At 38.6% G+C, this 21,594-nt stretch overlaps 1 protein-coding gene across 3 annotated transcripts; it reads right to left on the minus strand.

Moving 5' to 3' along the window:
* Positions 1-985: 985 nt before the first annotated feature.
* IMPA1 (inositol monophosphatase 1) lies at positions 986-20,119 on the minus strand. Of its 3 annotated transcripts, none has more exons than XM_045849512.1 (9): positions 20,006-20,119; positions 17,082-17,144; positions 16,587-16,720; positions 14,342-14,446; positions 12,823-12,868; positions 10,537-10,645; positions 8,445-8,553; positions 3,254-3,405; positions 986-2,450 (listed from the first exon to the last, which is right to left on the minus strand). In XM_045849512.1, the coding sequence occupies exons 1-9, from the start codon at positions 20,099-20,101 to the stop codon at positions 2,335-2,337; spliced, it is 930 nt and encodes a 309-aa protein (XP_045705468.1). In that variant the 5' UTR covers positions 20,102-20,119; the 3' UTR covers positions 986-2,334. The 3 variants fall into 3 exon arrangements, with proteins under 3 accessions (XP_045705468.1, XP_045705470.1, XP_045705469.1); XM_045849514.1 differs by lacking the exon at positions 20,006-20,119 and adding an exon at positions 18,256-18,274; XM_045849513.1 differs by lacking the exon at positions 20,006-20,119 and adding an exon at positions 17,840-17,860.
* Positions 20,120-21,594: the final 1,475 nt, after the last annotated feature.

Below are 21,594 nucleotides of genomic sequence, written 5' to 3' on the forward strand. Positions count from 1 at the left end.
GTCATAAATACAAAAGACAAAATACTTTATTTGTTTATGATTAATAAACCCCTTTTTAAAGCCAAAGCTGGAAATGACTGAAGTCTAGGCCACAGTGTACAAAGGGTGTCTATGGTTCTGCTAGAGGGAACACGAGTTGACCCACAATCCAGATTAATTTGATTTATGAGAAAACTACCCTGGTTTTAATACTAGATCCTTAAACTAGAATACTGACTAATGAGGTTATTTGAAGGAAAAATAACGTTCTGAGATGAAATTCCTAAGATGATTCCCATGTGTAGTTTGCCATCTAGTGGTCACTTGTGGAAATAAAAATAGGTCAGTACAATAGTTTTCAAATCAGGTTCATTGGCAAAAGACTCAAAATCACATTTCGATTTTAAGACACCAAAATATATGGTGAAACCCCCTGAGGTCTGTATTGCTGGGAAAAGGGGTGGATGGGTGAGTAGGGCATTTGTAAGAAATCAGGTGCTTCTGGGAAGTAGTATAGTGTAAGCAAATGGTTCTCAAACCTAGCTACCCACAGAATCACCTGGAACACCTTATAAAAAGTACAGATGGCCAGGCCACACTGCAGACTGCAGAAATTAGATGCCTTATGGTGGGACACAATCAATGGATGTTCAAAAGTCTCAGGTGGCTCTCCTATGCAGCCAAGGTGAGGACCACTGTGTGGTGGGTTAAGACCATGGATTCCAGCTGTCTCTCTCTCTATGGGAGTTTCACCGTTATTTGTTACCTTAAGCAGGGAAAGTGGGCTAATTAAATAACATCTATGTGCCTCATAAAATGAGGATAATAACCTCTCCTGGGGATACCGTGGGAATTAAATATGATCACGGGTGTCAAGTGCTTAGCATAATGCCTGGTATTGTGCTCAATAATTGCTAAATGTTTAATGACACTTTTTATCAAAGAAAATATTTTATAAGTTAATAAAAAGAATAAACAAAAAAGTAATTTAAACTATAAATCTTAATGAAAATTTCAATTATACTTTTTATTTAAAATGTTATTCATGATTGTCTTAACTAAAATATATTTATCACAAAAACAACCTGTCTTAGAATATAGTATGAGATGTTTTAGTACACATGACCACTGACCCAAATGCATAACTGTAATACTGAAATCTTAATATCATATACATTTCATGTATTAGAAGTACACAATAGTAAGATAACCCCTTCCTTAAAAACTTTATAGAAGCACTTACGTTTCCTCAAATACAAGGCTCACATAAGCCGACAACAAAACCTAATAATCTGTTCACATGCCAAGGACAATAAATTAATCTTTAAAGGTATCTATAAACCAGAAAAATTCTCCTTTTGAGTTTGATAAGCCAAAGACTAGTGATGAATATTTAGAGGCTGAATAGAAACTGATGACAAAGATATAAAACAAGGAGTTTGAGAAGAAACAAACAGTTCAGTATTATCACTTTCATGTATCTGTCAAGTTCTAGGTTTCCTGTGCTCAACCAATCACTGAACACAGTGACTGTAAAGGAATCCACATAAACACTGAAGCGCAGTGTCCTGGAAAACACACTCACTGTAGAAATGCCCAATGAACGCCACCTGGCAGTATGGTAATGAAATGGTATGGAATCAAATGTTAAAAAGAAATGGTAATGTGACATACAAAAAGGATGTCTAAATAACATTTACTTCAAAACCTGAAGTAAAAATACAGAATAGTGAGCTCTTTACTTTGTGTATCTGTTGTAACTTGGAATTGCTACCTTCAAAATACCCATGGTTTCAATGCTGACCATCTGGCAGGTACTGTGCTCAGTGCTATCTGTTCACTGATACATAAAACAAAGTTCTCTGAGAAGAAACCCAGGTCAAGGAAGTACTCATCATACTTTTAAAAACTTCACTGAAATAAGTCTTCTGAATCTAAAGAGAATTTGTTTCTGGAAAAAAAATTCCAGAATGTTTAATTAAGAATGAGCCTTGAATGTTTATGTACATAAACAGTAAGTCAAAATTTCAGAAGCTCACAGACTCAGAAACTCTAAATTGCTCATTGACTACAGTGGATGCGATACCCATCTCATCACCTGCCAGTGTGTTTTTCCCAAAGTACATTCTTACACACAGAATTTTAAAACAATGAAACAAACATTTCACCTATTCTTTCATATCTAGTTCTAATAAAATATGGAACAAGTAGCAATTTAGTTTAAATCTGGACATCAAAAACAATTTAAACCAATCAGATTATAGGACTGAAATGATGTCATAAATTTTGTGACACCATCAGTGTGGTAGCAAATCTGGGGAGCGGCAGCAACCATGGCTGAGCATGTTGTTAGAATCAATCTTCATCGTCTCTTTGAAAAGGCACTACCTGAATTTCTCTGGCTATTCTCTCTGCTAAGGTTTTACTGCTTGCAGCAATTATTCTCCGTGACATCAAGTCAAACGGTCCACCTGAAATCAACCAAATATGGACAATAGTTACATTCTGTATTAAAACTATTCTTATAGAATTCGAACAGCCAATAGACACTATGGTCAACCATAACATGTCAGTTATCCTTTCAAAAAGCTACTCTTTCACATAACCATAATTTTTAAGCTTTGGCAACATTCTAGGCATCTTTTTTTAAAAACCAGTTAGGAGTGAGTCTCAATCATACCAGTTTGAAAAATGCCATTTTTCTGTTTTCTCTTTGTGCACTTTTATTACTCTGATGACCTCCATAATGTTTAGGAATCTGTAGACAGGAAATCTGGGCAATGTGTTTTCATACCTCTCTCCTCCCAATTCCTGAGTTCTTTGTCACCCTTTTCCAGACATTGGTGAATTTTTAACCCAGGTTCTCCTGACTTTTAAAAATGGCACCACCAGTTTGAAGCATTTAACCTCTGCACGCCTGGGGCAGAAAGTGACAGAGCAGAGATCGGTCATCAGCTATCACATGGTCACTACTCAGAGTTCTTGACACAATTTTTAGGTTCACAGACCTTCTAGACTTTTTCTACAACCTGTTCAGAGCTCCTGCTACTCACATTTGAAAAGGCTTAATTATTTGTCATTAGGAATCCCACACTGCCCTTAGCATCTTACCTTTGTCTGTACCCTATAATGTTTATTTTGATTTTGCAGAAAATCACATCTTGTTTTGTCTTTAAGAGCATAACGCATATTCAAACATTGAAAGACAAGAGCTACACGTGGAGGAAAGTCTAACAGAAGAGAGAAGAAATGCTTCACTACCACATCACGCTACCTGTCACATCCATCAGTACCCCACCAGCTTCGGTGACAATGATGCCAGCTCCCGCCATGTCCCAGCAGTGAATACCCATTTCATAATATGCATCGGCAGCTCCACTGGCCACAAGACACATATTGACAGCTGCCGTTCCGACGCCTCGGATCCTAAAAAATAGCATTTAAAAACAAGATTGGAGAAAAGAATTCTTTCAAATAAGTATTCCTCCTTAATGTCAGTTCATTTTAAGTGCTGACCGAGATAATCGGAACCCATCTAGAGGATGCACATAAAAAAAGGTCATATCTAATTTTAAAATAAAATGAAAATACATAAAATCTAATAATCATGGTACACTATATTACAAAATTAATTCTCACAAAGTGATTTTATAAGATAAACATTAAGACAATGATATTTTCAGGAAGGAAAAGCTGAAAGAAAAAACTAAATTCTACTATCTCAGCATGCATGTGTGTGTATAATCATATTTGTCAAAACCCAGTAAAAGGAACTACTTTTGTATCACCAAGATTTGAGTTTGCTCCCTGTTCAGCTGCTTAAAAACTGTAATTGGGAAAAAAACCTTTATCCTTCAAATTGTAGCTTTTTGTCATCAAAATGGAGATATTATCTGCCTTGGTTCACTGTTGTAATGATTATAAATTATGTAAAGCACCTAGCAGAGTGCCTAACATACACTGGGTTAACCGAAAAGCCTGAATATTTTTTTCAGTAAAATAAGACATATATTCATTTTCACCAATAAATGTATTGAACTGGATATTTTTAGTATGTTGGCTAGCTCCTGCGTGGTATAACATTGATTGTTCTCAATTAATGTCTCAATTGGACTGCTATCAACTTCAACTGGTCTCTACCCAATCATGGAACACCGTTCAGCTAGAAATATCCAGCATGAAACTTCACAAACCACTTTTGACACATTCCATCAGTCATAGCACCTTCTCCATACACTGCACAAATCCTTTTTTGTGTTTCAGTTGTGTTTTTACCTTTCTTGAAATAATAAAGCATAGTATGTTGAAAATGTTGTATATCTTCTTCCATCTTCAGTATTAAAATGGCTATACAAAATTCACCAATTTTGATTTTTTTTTTAAATGCAGGCTGATATGACAGCTGTCATAGTACAATCTAACAAAATTGCTTTGAATAACGTTACAGACAACTAAGCACTACTAGAGCCAACGCATAGAAAAAAACAAATGTTTTGGCCAACCCAATAAAAGGGCCTCAGTAGACAGGAAACTATGGTTCTGGTGAAAATTATTCCCTAAACCATGATACCAGAAAATATTACATAAGAAAACAGACACAGTACATTTCACCTAAGCCAAGTCCCCAAAACTTAAAGGAAATGGACCAATAATGATCTACTTTGCCTTATAAATGTCCTTTCCTAACTAGGAAACTATTAGACTTTCTACTTATTTTAAGGCATTCATTAAAAAATTATGACTCTCTTGATTTTTTTTGTTATAATTAATGCTTCTCAGTTTACATTGAAAAACTGGAGAATGAGCTGAGTGTGGAAGTTCATAGAAAGAAATCAGTACATCTGTACTTCCCCTTGGTAATACTTTCCTGGTTATACTTTTGAGAAAATCCCAGAAATAAAAGGCCACTGTTTCTGTTTTACTTCTGGCAATGGAACAATGAAAGGTTAAAGGTATGAAGCACTGGCAGCTCTTTCATGCTCAGCATAAGTGTTCCATTACCCACCGCTAAGTCCTGCTTCAGTTGGCACCCTGGCTCAGGCTCCTGGAACCTTCTTCTGGACCTCCTTTGGGGAGGTTCCATAGCTACCTGACAGCCACTCTTTCACTTTTCTCCTTACTGCATAGATCACAGTTTCAAAGCCTAGAATTAGAGGCCACAGTATACACTGATTGTACTGACTCCTCAGAGAAAAACTTAATATTGGAAAAAGAGGAATGGCCCAGAAGCCAGGTCCCAGCTATATCTCCATCCAGCTGTGTATTTCTGGGCACTTTACCTCCCTGAACTTTGGTCAACTCACCTACAAATAAGGCTGGATTATTAGATGTTTTTTAATCAGATCAAAGAGTCTTATAACTCGGTGGTGATATTTTTCAGAAAAATACAACTGATAGTAAATTAAAATCACAAAAATCTGCAGTTATTCAACAGCTTTATTATTATTTTTCAAGCAAACGACTATAGTAAATGTCAGAGAAATGCTATTTAATGTAGCCATTAACTATATTAAAGTTAATGACCTCCAACCTCTAGCTTTCTTGAAAATTTAAGGATAAATATATATATATAAGTGTTTACTACTGGTTTTTAATTTCTTTGATTACAAAAGTTTCAAGCAAACTTATAGAACAACTCTGAGTCTGGAGAATAATAGTGTCACTATAATGCTAAAAGCTTTACTACCTTCTCCCAAATAAAAATAAATAAAACCCTGACCAGGTGGCTCAGTTGGTTAGAGCATCATCTGGTAAACTGAAAGGTCATGGGTTCAATTTCCAATCAAGGCACATACCTAGGTTGTGTGTTTCTCCTGGATAGGGGTACATAAGAGAGGCAACCAATCAATGTTTCTCTCTCACGTCTATGTTTCTCTCCCTCTTTATCTCCCTCCCTTTCCCTCTCTCTAAAACCAATAATCATGTCCTTGAGTGAGGACAAAAAATAAAAATTATAATTTAAAGAAATCAAAGAGGACAAATAAAACCCGTAAGACCCATTCCTTCAGTGAGTCTAAGAATCAGAAAACACTAATTCTCAAACCACTTCTGATAGAGGGAAAACAAGGAAGAGGATTCTAACAAAGCACTGCCAGCCTGTGGGTACAGAGAGCTGGGGACAGCAGAAGGGAGCAACAGATGCAGAGGGAATGCACAAACCAACCTATGAAAGAGAAAGTGGGAGAGTGGACACAGACCAATATCTCGTACTTCACGGCCTGGCTATAGCAACAAAGGGGCTGGGAAACACAGCGACTGATGTGGCAGAGCAGGGATGCTATGCCTCTCCAGGAGAACCAGGTCAGACTGGAGAGGCTATTACCCCTATGTGTGTATACGGGAAACCAAAAAAACCTCACCAAGCTCACAGAAACAGAGAATGGATGGGTGGTTGCCAGAGGCAGGGGTGGAGGATAGGTAAAATTGTGAAGGAAGTCAAAGGTACAAATTTCCAGTTATAAAATAAATAAATCCTGGGGATGTGATATACAGCATGGCGACTATAGTTAACAATATTATGCTGCATACTTAAAAGTTGAGTAAATCTTAAAAAGTTCTTATCACAAGAAAAGTATTTTGTAACTGTGTAATGATGGATGTTAACTAGACTTATTTGGGTGATTATTTTGCAATATATACAAATATCGAATCATTACATGGTACACCTGAGACTAACATAATGCTATATATCAATTATACCTCGGTAAAAGAGGTGGTACCTGCTGGAAACAAAGAAGTGAAGAAAAAGTAAGAACTAAGAGAGAGAAATTAAGAACCTTGCAGAAATGAAAAAGAAACAAGACATGCCAACAGATATTCATAAAAGAAAATGTACATCAGGGCAGAATGGACAAAATGAGAAAATCTGAAACCAGGAACTTGATCACATAATAAACAGAAATGTAAAACAGGAAGCCAAATCTACATAAAACTACTACAAAACCCTGGACATTGTTAATAAATGCTTTGGGGTTTTTGGCTGATAAAGTCTCCCCCTGAAAAATCAACAATAAAATTGAAGAACTCTGAAACTGAAATCAACCCAATCTCAATTAAATATCCCCAAACAAATAGGTGTGAATATGGGTGGGGAGGAGGGTATGTTAAATCAGAAATACAAAAACTAAACAGAAAGAGAGGGGGGGGGAAACAGGAAGAAATAAAATGAGATTATTGAACTAAGCAAAGAAAGTGGGGCACAAAAGAAAAAATGACATCAGAAATGAAGACTACATTTCAAGAGAGGCCCTAATGAGAACTGGTACAAGTAAAAACTTAATAAAGGCCCATGAGGAAAAGAAAAAAAAAAAAAAACAAGTCAAAAGAGTCAGAGAGAAAATGGCTAAAATGGAAGACACAGAAGAGAATGAACTTGCCTACTGGTGTCTCTGTAGCAGAAAATGAAAACAGGCTTGAACTAATATTTAAAACTATAATTTAAGAAAACTTGAAAACAAAAGAGATGAATCTACATGTTGAAGGAGAAAAACTATCTGAGAATGAGCAATTCCAAACTATATACTTGTAAGACAACCAGACATCAAAGATTGAAAGAAAAACAAATTCTCAGAGGTTCCATTAAATCATAAAATAATTTAAAAGCCAAAAAAATTGGATTGGCATCAGATTTCTCAAAAACAATATTCAAAGTGCCCTGACTGGTGTGGCTCAGTAGGTTGGGCATTTTCCCACAAGCCGAAAGGTTGCTAGTTCAATTCTCAGTCAAGGGCACATGCCTGGGTTGCGGGCCAGGCCCCCCATTTGGGGTGTGCAAGAGGCAACCGATCAATGTTTTGCACATTGATGTTTTTCTCCCCCTCTTTCTCCTTCCCTTCCCACTTTCTAAAAATAAATAAATGAAATCTTAAAAAAAAAAACATACAAAGTAAAGGTGGCTAAAGAGATAGGATGGCTAAATGGCTGGAGCCTGGATCTTGCCTTGGAGATCCAAGCTTTTTTGGAAAATGCTACAAAGGACATTATTAAATCAATTGACCAAAATGAACTTGGATGGTAGATTAGAGAACAAGTTTATAAACTCAGTAGTGCACTGTGCATGTGGAAGAGAATATCCCTGATCTTAACAAGTAACAAACTAAAGTACTTAGGGATTAAGAACTATGGTGTAAGTAATTTACCCTAAGTTAGTTCAGGGAAGTAAAAGGTATGCATGTACACACACACACACACACACACACACACACACACAGCGGGAATAATAAAAGTACGAACAAATGGGGTAAAATATTATCAATAGGTAAAAATGGGCACAGGATATACTATTTTTTATATTATTTTATTTCTGTAAATTTTGTTAAATTTGAAATTATTTTCAAATACATTAGAAAATTAGAATTATAGTACTGCTCCCATGTCAATTAATAAAAACTTTCACTTCTAAAAGAAAATTATTCCTTAATGTATTAAATTACCTGGAACTCTTGAGGGGAATGAACAGAGCTTACCCATGAATAGGGATGCAAAGAAGCTTTTCCATGTTAGAAAGAACAGTTCTTACAGTCTCTGGTGTTCTGCAAGAGCCCAACTCTGTGACCAAGAGTGACTTGGTAATATCTAAAAGAAAATGTTTCCAATAATCACTAGAGTTTAATGACAAGAATTCTGGTAAAAATAAAAAAGAAAGAAAGAAATTGACACTTGTAATTCAGAATAAAACAGGACAATCTTACCTCTCTTCCTCATTGTATCAAATTTATTTACTTCTAAGCCTTTAAATATTAAAATACTGACACATTTATTATTTCTCAGTGTTATTTTATGAAAGAGTCTAACTTTTTACAACATCCCCAATATATGCAGAATATAACTAATTTGCCTGCATACAGAATACCTTCAGTGGGAAATTAGCAAATACCTTAAATATTTAAAACATGGAATTTAGGAATTAAATTCAATAAATAATTTACATATAAATTTGAAATAAAACAAGTTAGAAATGGAAGCTATCTTATCTGCCCTCTGTTTACTAATTTCACAGATTATCAAAGCTTTCCATTCCCTCTTTGAGACTGTCTGAATTCATGACAGCTCAACACTTGGTCACAGGCTAGCAGACCCTACACACCACCCTCCACCAGGTGGGGAGTATGTTCACAGCTTGTTCTGAACATGGCTATCATGGCCGAATTTCTAATAATCATATGATTTTATTAAATATTATGGAAAGCAAAAGAATAATTATAAAAAGGGAAAGTTGTTTATAGGACACAGCCCTTCAATTCTGAGATGAGATGCATATTTTTTCACATGTTAATATATTGAAAATCAGGATGGATACTCCAATCTTTGGGGTCTTAGGGTTCAATGAAAAGGGAATGTGCCCTGACCAGTGCAGTTCAATGGATTGGGTATCATCCTGCAAACTGAAAGGCCACTGGTTCGATTCCTAGTAAGAGCATGTACCTGGATTGTGGGCCACGCCCCCAATGGCATGTGAGAAGCAACCCATCAATGTTTCCCTTCCTCCCTTTCGCATTCCCTCCCCTGCTCTAAAAATGAATAAATAAAATATTTTTTTAAAAAAAGAAGCCCTGGCTGGTGTAGCTCAGTGGATTGAGCGCGGGCTGGGAACCAAAGTGTCCCAGGTTCGATTCCCAGCCAGGGTACATTCCTGGGTTGCAGGCCATAAACCCCAGCAACCGCACATTGATGTTTCTCTCTCTCTCTATCTCCCTCCCTTCCTTCTCTAAAAAATGAATAAATAAAATATTTAAAAAAAAAAAAAAAAGAAAAGAAATAAGCCCTGGCTGGCGTAGCTCAGTGGATTGAGTGCGGGCTGTGAACCAAAGTGTCGCAGGTTCCATTCCCAGTCAGGGTACATGCCTGGGTTGCAGGCCATGACCCCCAGCAACCGCACATTGATGTTTCTCTCTCTCTCTTTCTCCCTCCCTTCCCTCTCTAAAAATAAATAAATAAAATCTTAAAAAAAAAAGGATATAAAAATCTGCTCTTAAATTGTTTAAGGAGAAAAAATATGATAGTGTAGGAGGATTCTGAATTTAGATTATTTTGCAAGTATCTTTAAATACCAGCTCTGTTTAAAAGGGTCTAATGTAGAAACTGAAAAATGTTGGGTGGGCATGGTTTATGGAAGAAAGATGATGACTCAAAACCTCAATCAGCTATCACACAGAAAGAATACTTAAAATGTCCATCATCAAGCTCGTACAAGCATTATTTTTAATTTTCCCAAATTTAACACATTTTTCCCTGATTTACTATCTAATAAGTAGTTTCAATGGCATCAAATCAGAGAAATTCTACAAAGAATTCAGGATGCAGTGACTGAAATAATAGGCAGGAACTCCCTGTCCTCAACCCTTGGCACTGATGCCCCAAGGGTGGTTCACTCAACTCCACCAGCTTCCAGTCTAACACTACCACCTTCGAACTCCAGCAGGGGAAAAAAAGCAAAGAGAAAATAAACACAATTTATGAATCAGCTAACACTTGGAAAATCCCGTAAGTTAACATTCAAAAACAACAAAATATGGGTACATAATATCAATCACACCCAAAATGAGAGAATAAACCTACCTTCCTGCTGTGAAACCTGTAGTTTCTGACCGTTGCAGAAGGCACCTTTTCCCCTCCTGCCTGTGTACATCTTGTCCTCCACACAACTGTAGACAACTCCAAATTCTATCTGCAGATGGAAAACCACTTTCCTTTACCAAACTTGGGTATTTTTCATTGTGAAATCAATACTAATTCTAAGAAAGTAACAAGAAAATCTGGTATACTGACAAATAATGTTTTCAAATGGCTACACAGTGGGATACTTAAAACACTAATTTCTAGATTAATCAGAGAAAAAAAGTCATTAGACTTGAATACCTGACTCTCATCCATTTATAAGTTTAGGAGCACCCACCTTGACCTCCTCTCTCTCACTTGGATGAGAACAGAGCTTTCCTATTTTCCAGGGTGAATCCTTCCTCATGAATATGATTCCTACCCTCTCATACTTCTTGGAAAAGCCGCATTCTACTGATACCTCCTCTCTGCAATATCGATTCTGGTACCTTCTCAGCAGACTCTCCCTACCTTACAAAATCTTCAAAATGTTATTTCTTTTCCCTTCACCGCCAAAGAGTAGTCCACACTTTGCATCTCCCATTCTTCTTTGATCCACTACAATTTGGCTTCTGAAAGATTGCCAGTGATCACCAATGAACTCTTATGGGCCAAGTACCTTCTCTGAAGAACTGGAGACTGCCACCATCACCAAGGCTTCTTCCACATTTATTAATCCAGTAGCTCTGTGTCCCTGACAGGACCCTCTGTCCCCCTACCTCACTCACTAACCTATCTTGTTGTCAGTTGTTTTAGGACCTTCTTATCTGCTTAACTTTTAAAAGTTGTGCATTTCAGGATTTTTTATTTTTCCACTGCCCTTTAAGTCTCTATATGTAGTCCTCTAGGTTGGTTCTTTCTAGCCCACAAATCAGCTACCACCTGGAAGTGTAGCTCATCAACTCCATCATCACAGGTAAGAACCTCACCTTGTAAAAACCCCAACCAAAGAGGTTACTCCTGGTCACACCTCACTCCTCCATTCTCCTCCTTCAAATTTTATCTTGAAAATATTTCCTGATTCTGGCATTTCCTCAGCAATTCTCACTGTAGCATCTCAGTTCAGAATCACTGGCCCCTCCAATATAATTGTGACAAGGCTGGATATACCTGTCACTCTGCACTTAAAAACCTCTACTGGTTTCCACTGCCTAAAAACAAAATCTCAATGTTGTGGTGTAGACAGACCACAATCTCACAACAGGACCACCACCAACTTCTCTCATTGCCCTGTTCCTGCCACTGAGGGCTTCGCTCCTGACAACCATCTCACCATTCCCATACAGGTCTGTCCATCAAGCTCTTCTCCAAGCTGTTCTTTGTGATTGAAATGCGTTCCTTTTCTTCTTTATTTGTCAAACCCAACCCACACAATGGGATTAATATGACCCTTCTTTAAGAAAATCTCCCCTAACTACTCATGGTGAATTGGTTCCAATCTCTTCGTGCTCTCGGGGTTTGTTTTTCCTAGTCCACCACATATGACCATATCTGTTCACACATCTCACTTTTGCACTAATTGGGAGCTCAATGGCAGGGACCACACACAGAGTCCAGACTGAGCATATTCTAAACACTCACTTAGCTCCTTTGCACATTCTCACTGATCACCATAACCCACAGCTAATTTCATTTGCACTAATTTATGCTTTCATTTTCAGAGACTTCTTTACTCTCTTACGTACCCACTGATCAAATACATTACAAACTCCTTAAAGTACCTAAGATGATTGTAAACATCATTCATTGTTTGATCAATCAAGTAACCAAATAGCAAGGGAATGCAATAGTTACAAACTTTGTTCTACTGCATTTACGTACAGCAAGTATTTGGACTACTGAACACTCAGCATCTTCCACGTGTGCCCTGGCCCCTACCACTTCTTCCTAGCCTTTCACTGACAACTGCTAGAGCATTCCTAGCTCAAACCTCACCTCTGCCATTAATGACCTATGGTGGTCATGCACCAGACTCTATCACATATATAACAGTGATTACATACAGAGTATAGTTCAGTTATTTCTGTGTATTTCTCCCTTATAACTCCTGCTTCTCAACAAAACATTAACTTTTCTTCACTGGAAAAAGTATCATCATAATTTTAATACTGCTATAGCTTATTTCAGAATAATGCAGCTGTATAAATTGAATATAGAGACAAATCAAAACTATTATGGAGATATATTTACTTTTTCTCAGAAAATGACAGCAAGGTATTTTACCAACCATAAATTTAAACAGCATACCTTTTTATTGACAACAAAGCCGATTGAAACAGCAACAAAAGGAAATCTTTAAAAAAAACACATACAAATTTACCAGGATAGGACTTATTTTCAACAAACATGTTTCTTCCATAATATGATTTTTCATGTAAAGTCTCATCTCTCCTCCCCCAGAACAGTAGGTACAGTATACAGCCCTCTGTGTAAATGGTGGAGGTGGGGGAGCCGTACAGGCAGACCACACATGGGAAACTTTTGCATGCAGGAAGCCTCTCTAAGAGGTGTTACAAGAAACCTGAAACAGTTTTCACCTTCAGAGATAGGTCCTGAAAAATGGGACAGAAGTGGGAGGCCCCTTCATACTGCACACCATTTTATATTTTTTGAGTGTCAAATACCACAAATATAGTAACAATGTAAAAAAAATCTTTTTTCAAAAAATAAAACATTTTAAAAGAGATTTTTAATTGGTTAAAAAGTCTCTTTGGTCATTTCTCCCCCAGCATGGACCTATAAACTTAGGCATGAATTATACAGAATAAATTGTTACTTTTCTCTACTCAAACACACAACTTGGAGCTTTACATCTGAAAGGTAAACTGTTAGCCACTGGTATTGCCACGGCCACATGACAGTTTGAGGACATAGGTTGTAATTTCTGACTCAGAAGACAATCAAGATAGAGAAAATAGACAAAGTAGGTTAAATATAACTACTAAAAATAAAAATATTTAGAAATATTTAGTAGTTTTCATTTTAACATACTATACATATTACATTATAATCTTTTCTCTGTTACAATATCCCATGAGCATCCTTCCACATTTACATCCTTCACATACAGAGTCTAGATCCTCGCTTTAGAGACTTTATCAATTCTGTATTACTAAAGATATGTAGAGCTACATGTCAATTTCAAATATAACATCTGTGTAAGCCCACCAAATGAGGCTGGCATTTTAAACCTCACTGGCAGTTTCAACAGGCTCTCTTTTAGACACTTACTGTGCGCCAGCACTGTACTGTGTCCTTATAGAAATGCACTACTCACTGAGTCCCCACAATTCTACTAGGCAGGTACAATGAATATGGTCATTTTATAGATAACTAAAAAAAACAACTGAGGCTTAGAAAGATTAAGAAACTTGCCCTAGGTCACAAAGCCTATAGACAAGCACCGAGATTCCAAGCCTAAGTCTTGCTATTAAAACTCAAGATCCTTTTAAGCTTTTTCTCCTGGAATGAACCTCTAGTATCAATCCCATGAACTCTGTAACTGATCTCAAAGCAGCAATGGTGATTGCTTATATTTTTACCTGGCTCCCACAGTGCAAAAAGAAAGATGTGGCTTGTGAGGGCACTGCACCTCACAAGCCACAAGAGCAATATTCCATCACCACATCAGATGAAAATTCTCATAACACCTTTTACTCTATAAATTACACATTTGTTTAAAGTATGTTCGTGAATGGAGCACTCAAAAGGTCAATTCAGTTCATATATACACAGTAATTACAACATTAAAAATTTTAAAACATACCTATGTACAAAGTTAGTTGTTCCATCAATAGGGTCAATGATCCATGTAGGGTTGTTGGTTAAGACACTTTTCTCCCCGGCGGCCACAGATTCCTCACCAATGAAACTGAAAGAAAGAGTGACTCTTTACACCACTTTCAATGAGTTTCAAGCTTAACATTTCCTTAGCTGCAGAGTCTACCAGAAAACATAACAAAAGTCTACACACCACACTTTTCTGTTGTTGTTCCTTTTTCATTCCGAATGATGAGTGTGGGAAGGCTTTACCTTCCCCAGAGCAAAGTCATGGGAAAAGTAGAACTGAAAACCCTACCATACGATGCACAGACGCAAGTGCACAAATGCATGAACAGAGCGCTGGTGGTAGATAAGAACTTAATAGGGAATGTGATGGTGTTAAAAATATGCCCCTAGCCCTGGCTAGTCTGGCTCAATGGACTGAGTGCCAGACTGTGAACCAAAAGGTCATAGGTCAGGGCACATGCCTGTGTTGTGGGTGGGTGCCCAGCGGGGGCGCACAAGAGGCAACCACATGTTGATGTTTCTCTGTCTCTCCCTCCCTTTCCCTTTCTGAAAATAAATAAAATCTTCAAAATAAGTGAATAAATAAAAATATGCCCCCAGTTCTCTTATCCTCTTCTCTTCCAGAGGTAGGGCTTAATGCTCTTGGCCTTGAGTGTGAACTTGAACTTCGTGACTCATTTCAAAGCACCAGAACAAAGCGGAAGTGCCAGTGTGCAACCCTGAAGCCTCATTCACAATCTCAAGCACAAACTCATTCACAAACTGGAGCTGTGGTTCATCTTCTCTACTCTTTCCCCACTCCCTTTCCCATTCACGCCCTGGGGGACATTGGCCACCCTGTTCTGAGCTGCTCTGAGGAGAGGCCCACAAGGTGAGGAACTGAGGGAAGCTGTCAGCAGACCACCCAGAGGCAAGTGAATGCACCAACAATCACCTAAGGGAACAGATCCTTCAGCCCCAGGGGACGTGTGAGAGGGCTGCAGCCCAGACCACAATTTGCCTGTAACTTCATGAGACCTTGTGGCTAAGCTACTCTCATATTCCTGACCCTATAAAACACTGAGATAATAAACGTTTGTTTTCTAGAGCTGCTAGGTTTAGGCTAATTGGCTATGCAGCAATAGATAACTCAAACAGAGAACATCAAAAAAGTCAACAAGGCAAAGAGACCACCAAATTACTGTATCTACTTGGTTTCCTAAAACACACTATGTAATAAACCTTAGGTAAATTCTAGAAATGGTGTCCGATTTCAAAGTTTTTTTTCCTTTTCTACTGTTATTTTTATATTTTTCCTTTATTCAATAATTGAACTGTCCTAACAATCATTATTATGATCTTCACCTCTTAGCCACACACCTGTTTATTGAGAGGAAGTATATTTATTTAGCTAGAGCTTTCTTTTTTAATTTACTTTTAGAGAGGGGAAAGGAGGGAGAAAGGGTGAGAAACATCAATGTGTGGTTGTCTCTCAAGTGCCCCCTACTCGGGACCTGGCCCACAACCCACACATGTCTCCTGACTGGGAATTGAACCAGCGACTCTTTGGTTTGCATTCTGGTGCTCAATCTACTGAGCCATACCAGCCATGGCTATTTTTGCTAGAGCTTTAAAATGACCAGGAAGGAGTAGAGAATGACAATGCTGAAGCTTTAAAAGTGATGACAATACTTCTGCTCTACCTGTGCCTGTGAGAGAGACCTGACTTTAGCAGTTTCTTTCAAATTCCCTAAAGTTACCATATAAAAAAGTTTGCAATATAGAGAATAAAACTGAACTTCTAAATCATGCCTATGGCAGACATTTGTCACATCTGCTTCCCACCATCCAAACACTCTTTCTCCTATGAGAGATGCTCAATATCCCCTCTTGGCTGCTCCCCGACTGCTTGGGCTTAGGGAAATAACCTGAGTTCAGCAAGCAGTGCTCCTAGCCAGGATCTGTAATTGTGAGCTAACAAGGCATCAGAATCAAGAGTGTGCTGACCAGTGATCCGTGCAGCCATGGCTTCTGTAGAGTGTGTAGGTCCAAGACCTTCCTCCCTGGTTCCTGCTCAACCTCTGCTCTCAGGGCTTCAGAGCCACCCCACAACCTCCAAAGATATTCCTTTTCAGGTTAAGTCAACTCAAGTCAATTTCTGTGTCTACAATCAAAATTTCTGTCTCATATATTGACTCTAACCAGGTTTCCTTTTTATCATTTGATATTGAAATAAGAAATACCTGTGTGATGGGTACTTTTCCTTTATGAAAGAGATAAGCATTTTTTCAACTTTTTGGTCAGTCACAGTTACCAAGTCAGCTGGAGAACTTTTAATCATAACGTTCACTTCATTTTTTAGAGCTTCACAAACCACCTAAAAAGAGTTTTTTAATGAATTAGAAAAAGCATAAGTAATTTTAAATCAAACTAAAAAGTGAGCTAGACAAATGGTGAAAATATTCAGTCTGTCTTAAACAATATTCTTAAAAATTTCTTAGCACAAGTTTTATAAAGTAAGCCTTTAATGGTTATGATGTTGTATGTGCAAAAGCATAGAATCTTATATCCCATTTTAAATTCACAACTGTCATAACAAAAAGTTAATGGCATAAAATTGAAGTATTCACTCCATTTACAGTGTTTAGTAAAATGAAAATCAACACAGGTATGTTTTATCACAGCAGCCACAGGCTGCCCACAACTGCCGCAGTGGGTGACCAGATAGTAGTTCATACCTCTCCAGCTTGCCTTGCTAGAGTTACTGCATATTCCATGCATTCCTGCCAGGGATCAGCCATCTTCGAGACAGATTTAACACATATCAGAACACAACAGTGACAAATCTCTAAAAGTCTTAATCACAGAAAAGTTAGTTCACAAAAAATCTCAATTAGCAAAATACTTCCATTTGGGATTCTCACCCCTTTCCTGATTCTAGAGTCCAATTTTTTTTCAAGATTCACTGGTAGATCCAGTAAAAAACATTTCTACCTAAATCACTCCTATTGTATAAACATTTTTCATAACAAAAAAATACTCTATGAAGTGTCTCCCAAAGTGCCCAAATCATATCACATTTAAAACAACAACAGTGGCTTGGGGAATGACAAAAAAAGGACCCTGAAATATTTTCAAGGACAGGGACACCTAAAGTGGTTCAGAACAAGTCTCCCCTAAATGTGTCACTTGGGCGTATAGAGTATTTTGAGCTGAAGGCAATGAAGGCCCAGAAGACACAGAAGGAATATTTACTGCCCCCTCCTGCCAGTTTTGTTTCTGTTTGAGAAGCAGCAGCACAGTTGAGCTCAGAGACTGATTTTTTCCTTTGGTACAGGTTTGCTGGGGGGATTTCTCAAACCAACTGCATACAGGATAACATGTCTTTATAAGCCAAATACAGAAATGACACTTCAAAGAGATGACATTAATTTCACTAGTGATCCTGGCCAGAGGAGATGAGAGGAACGAAGTCCAAATTTTATCAGAAGTGTACCTTTTTATACCAGAAGGAGGAGGCACTCGGCATTTCTGGAAAGAAAATTTCAGGACTAAAATAATAATAATAATAATAATAATAATAATAATAATAATAATGCAAAAATGAGACTTCTTTCCCTGAGTTTCAGAGAGAAAAAAAACCCAAAACATTTTGGTGTTCTGAGCTGACCAGCTTTCCACTGACTGTTGAATAGAAGACTAAAATAATTCACCACTGGCAGGACCACACTCTAAACCCTATACCTAAGACAGTGAAGCTCAGGCTCAGAAATGTGGCATCATTTATAAAGCTACCCAAATTATGTCTCCTTTATAACTGAAAATAGCTGACAGAGCTTCACTTTGACTTGTCAGGAGTCCCTGTCCCAGCTGCTCACAAGATAGGAAAAGGCAAATGGCAGACACACTGACCTGCTTCTGCTAGCTGCTTTTTCTTCCTGAAATAAATATTTTAAAACTTTACAAAGGAAGCCACTTTTTGAGTTACATAAGTAACTCCTTAGGGCAATTCAAAAGCTGCTTCCAAACTCTTTTTTTTGTTTGTTTTCATTCTTATTTACTCCCATTTCTCTCCTGTAGGCTTAACAGAAGAAAGCTTTGCTCCAGCCACCACTCTCTCCACCTAACAGCACTGACAATGACCAAACCAGCATTCTTCCTGCCAGCTGCAAATATGCCCTTTCTTCTAGAGATTCTCCCCAGAAGTCAGAGTATTTTTTATCATCCAAAACTATTTGCTAAATATTGTATGCTATGCACTACCTCACAGTTGATACTGACTCTCTAGTGGGGACTCAGATGTTGATCAAAACAATCAAAGTACATGCAAAATCACTGATGTGACAAAGGCTAAGGAGAAGTACACTAAGAAGTATGTAACAGGGAGCTCTGGCCAGCTCTAGGATCTCAGATAAGGTTTCCCTGAGGATTGGACTAGACCAAGATCTGAAGGACAAATGAACAGGCATTAACTAACACAACTGCAGCACACCTGGAAGTGAAGTGGGACTGAAAGGCCTCAGTGAGACAACTAAGAGATCAAGGGAAACAGGAGGGAAAGGCTGCCAGGGAGAGCAGGGATCATTCTGCTCCCATCTGGGAGATAAGACTTGGTTGTGAGTGCCTGGAGGAACCTTCCTGGTGGCACTGAGCATGGACTGGAGGGTGGAAGGGAGACAGAGAGAGGGCAGATCAGTTTGAGAATTCAGGTTTACAACCCAGCAGTGCAGAGAACACCACCTGTAGGGACTGGGGGAGGGGGGGTATTTGCGTCAGGAAGTATTTGCTTCAGAAGATAAAGTTGGGGGCACTCAGTAACAGACTTGATTGGGGGTATGACGTACAGGGAGAGCTTAATGATGCCCAGATTTCCCATGTTGGCAACTGAACATATAAAGGTGACATCTACCACAACAAGGAACGGCAGAAAGAAGTCTGAGGTTTTGGTAGGAAGTGCAGTGAGCAAGTTTAATTACTGGAGTACCAGGGGCCTTCATGAAGCCAAACGGACGTGTCCATTAGGCAGCTGGACATAAGAGATCCTGAGCCCAGAGGAGGGGTGTAGCCTGCATATATAATTTCAATCACCTGAGCAGGGAAACTGATTCCGAAGTCTGAAGAATATTCCTTGCTCAGACTCTGATACTCAGGGACACCCTCCTTACATTTCGGCCACGTAAGTGCTTGCCTTAGCCTTCCCACCCCCATTTCTTAATGGAAGGGGCCACATTCGATCCACTGTCCCTTTCCCAAAGTCCTGAAGCATTTCCAACTACTTTTGTCCTGATCCCAGCATGCCTGGCGGTGAGAGTCAAGCACCTCCCTCACTGTCACTTGTGTGTCCCCAAAGTGCGACTACGGATCAAAGGGCTCTACACAGTGCCTAGGTGACTGCATCCAGTCCCTGAGTTCCCTCGGAATCTGTGAAATGAAAAAGGGAGTTCGTCCTACAGAAGCTACTACAAGGGTGCAGTGAGGTCTCGGGGGCGAAACAGCTACATATCTTGGCTACAGATCCTGGGGTCGCCCGTCGCGGTGACTCAGAACAACACCACAGGCCCCAAGTGCCGCCTCCAGCTCTGCACGGAGCCACCCGCCCGCAGGACCGCCCACCACCTAGGCCGCAGGGACTGACGCGGGATCGCAGGAACTCAGGTCTCACCTCGGTCTCTCCAAAGCAGGCTCGCAGGCTGCAGGAAGAAGCCGCAGCTCGGTTCTGCCCAAAGGAGTAGCGGAGACAGGAAGTCCAGCCCCGCATCCCGCCCACGGGGGTGTGGCTACCACTTCTGGAGCCCGCCTCAGAGCCCCGCCCCTCCCTGCCCCGCCCTCGTCCCACCGGCCTGAGCCCTATTTTTTCTGATCCTTGGTTCTGTCTCAGGCCTGCAATTTCTTCTGTATAGTCTTTAAAAAATTCCTTTCCTCGTTATTCTGCGCATCCGTTCCTTCATTCCTTCCCGTTTTCCCATTTCTCTTTCTTTCTTCCTTTCTTCCATTTATTCCAGACTTCTCTCAACAAAACACAAATTGCAAATATACATCCAGTTTTACAACTTTTATTTGCTAAACCTATACTAGGTAGTAAATAAAAATATATAAAGAAATTATATATATAAACCATATACATTACATATATTTGACAGGTAGCTTGATAAGTGATGCCCAAAACAAATTGTCCCTATTCTCAATGATTCATTTGATTAGCATTTATTGAGGACTTCCTATGCTTCCAACAACTGCATCATTTATATATATATGCATTATTTTACTTAAACCTTGCAATAGTTCTATGACAATTAGCTTCATCAACTGGATGAGGATAATAAGGCCCAGAGAAGTTATCTGTCCTGAGGTCACACAGCAAAGGCAGAATGTGGAACACCCTGACTCTGAGTTCACATTCCAGGACTATACAGCACAGTGAGGCAACACGTATGAAATACAAGGACTAGTCTGCGGTCCTTAGAGTTTTCTCGTCTTGAAATAAGTCTGGCATCATGGGATATATAGTCCTACCATTATAATGCAAAAAGCATTGCAGAGATCCAAGAGGTCCTCGACAAGACAAGACCAGGAAAGTGGGTTATTCGGCTACTTTCTTGTGAAGAGATTGCTTCCCTTTATTTGACCAAAAGACAGGGTGTTGTCAGCAACACGTTGAAAATGAAGGAGTTCTCAGAGATTAATGACCAGTTTTCAAACTTCATTCTTCTAAAGATTAATGATTTTAAAAAATCATCCTCATTCTGTATTTCTAGGGGCTGATTTGTATGAGAGAATCTTTCTATATAGTATATGTACCCTAAAATGTTTTTGGACTGATTTTGGTCCAGAAAGGAGAAGAAAGTACACATTTGAGACTTTTTTTTATTGGGATGATCATTTCTCACATCAGTCTGTACTGATTATAGGCTTTAGAACTTACTGCCCAAGTCTAGGTTCTTACTGTGAAATGTTACATGTGAAATTTGAACATTTACAAAAAGTGGAATAATGGCATTAATCAATAGGGAACATTTTAGTTGAATTGGCTAACCAACAATTGTCATGTAAATAAAATCTTAGTGTCTACATTGATATTTGGCTTCAGATATTAGCAGCTATTTATTTTTTTGTGTGACATCAGTACATGTTTGGACAAAGATATCCAAATAATAGTAATAGTTTGCCACTGAATCCCTACAAAATCTGATTTTAAATGAGCAAAGCAAGTGAGTGTAGGAGTCTGGTAGCAACTTTTTCTTCGAAAGCAGT

The sequence above is a fragment of the Phyllostomus hastatus genome, unplaced genomic scaffold (genome assembly GCF_019186645.2).
Source record: "Phyllostomus hastatus isolate PE091 unplaced genomic scaffold, TTU_PhHast_1.1 phas_contig_65, whole genome shotgun sequence".
Taxonomy (NCBI): Eukaryota; Metazoa; Chordata; class Mammalia; order Chiroptera; family Phyllostomidae; genus Phyllostomus; species Phyllostomus hastatus.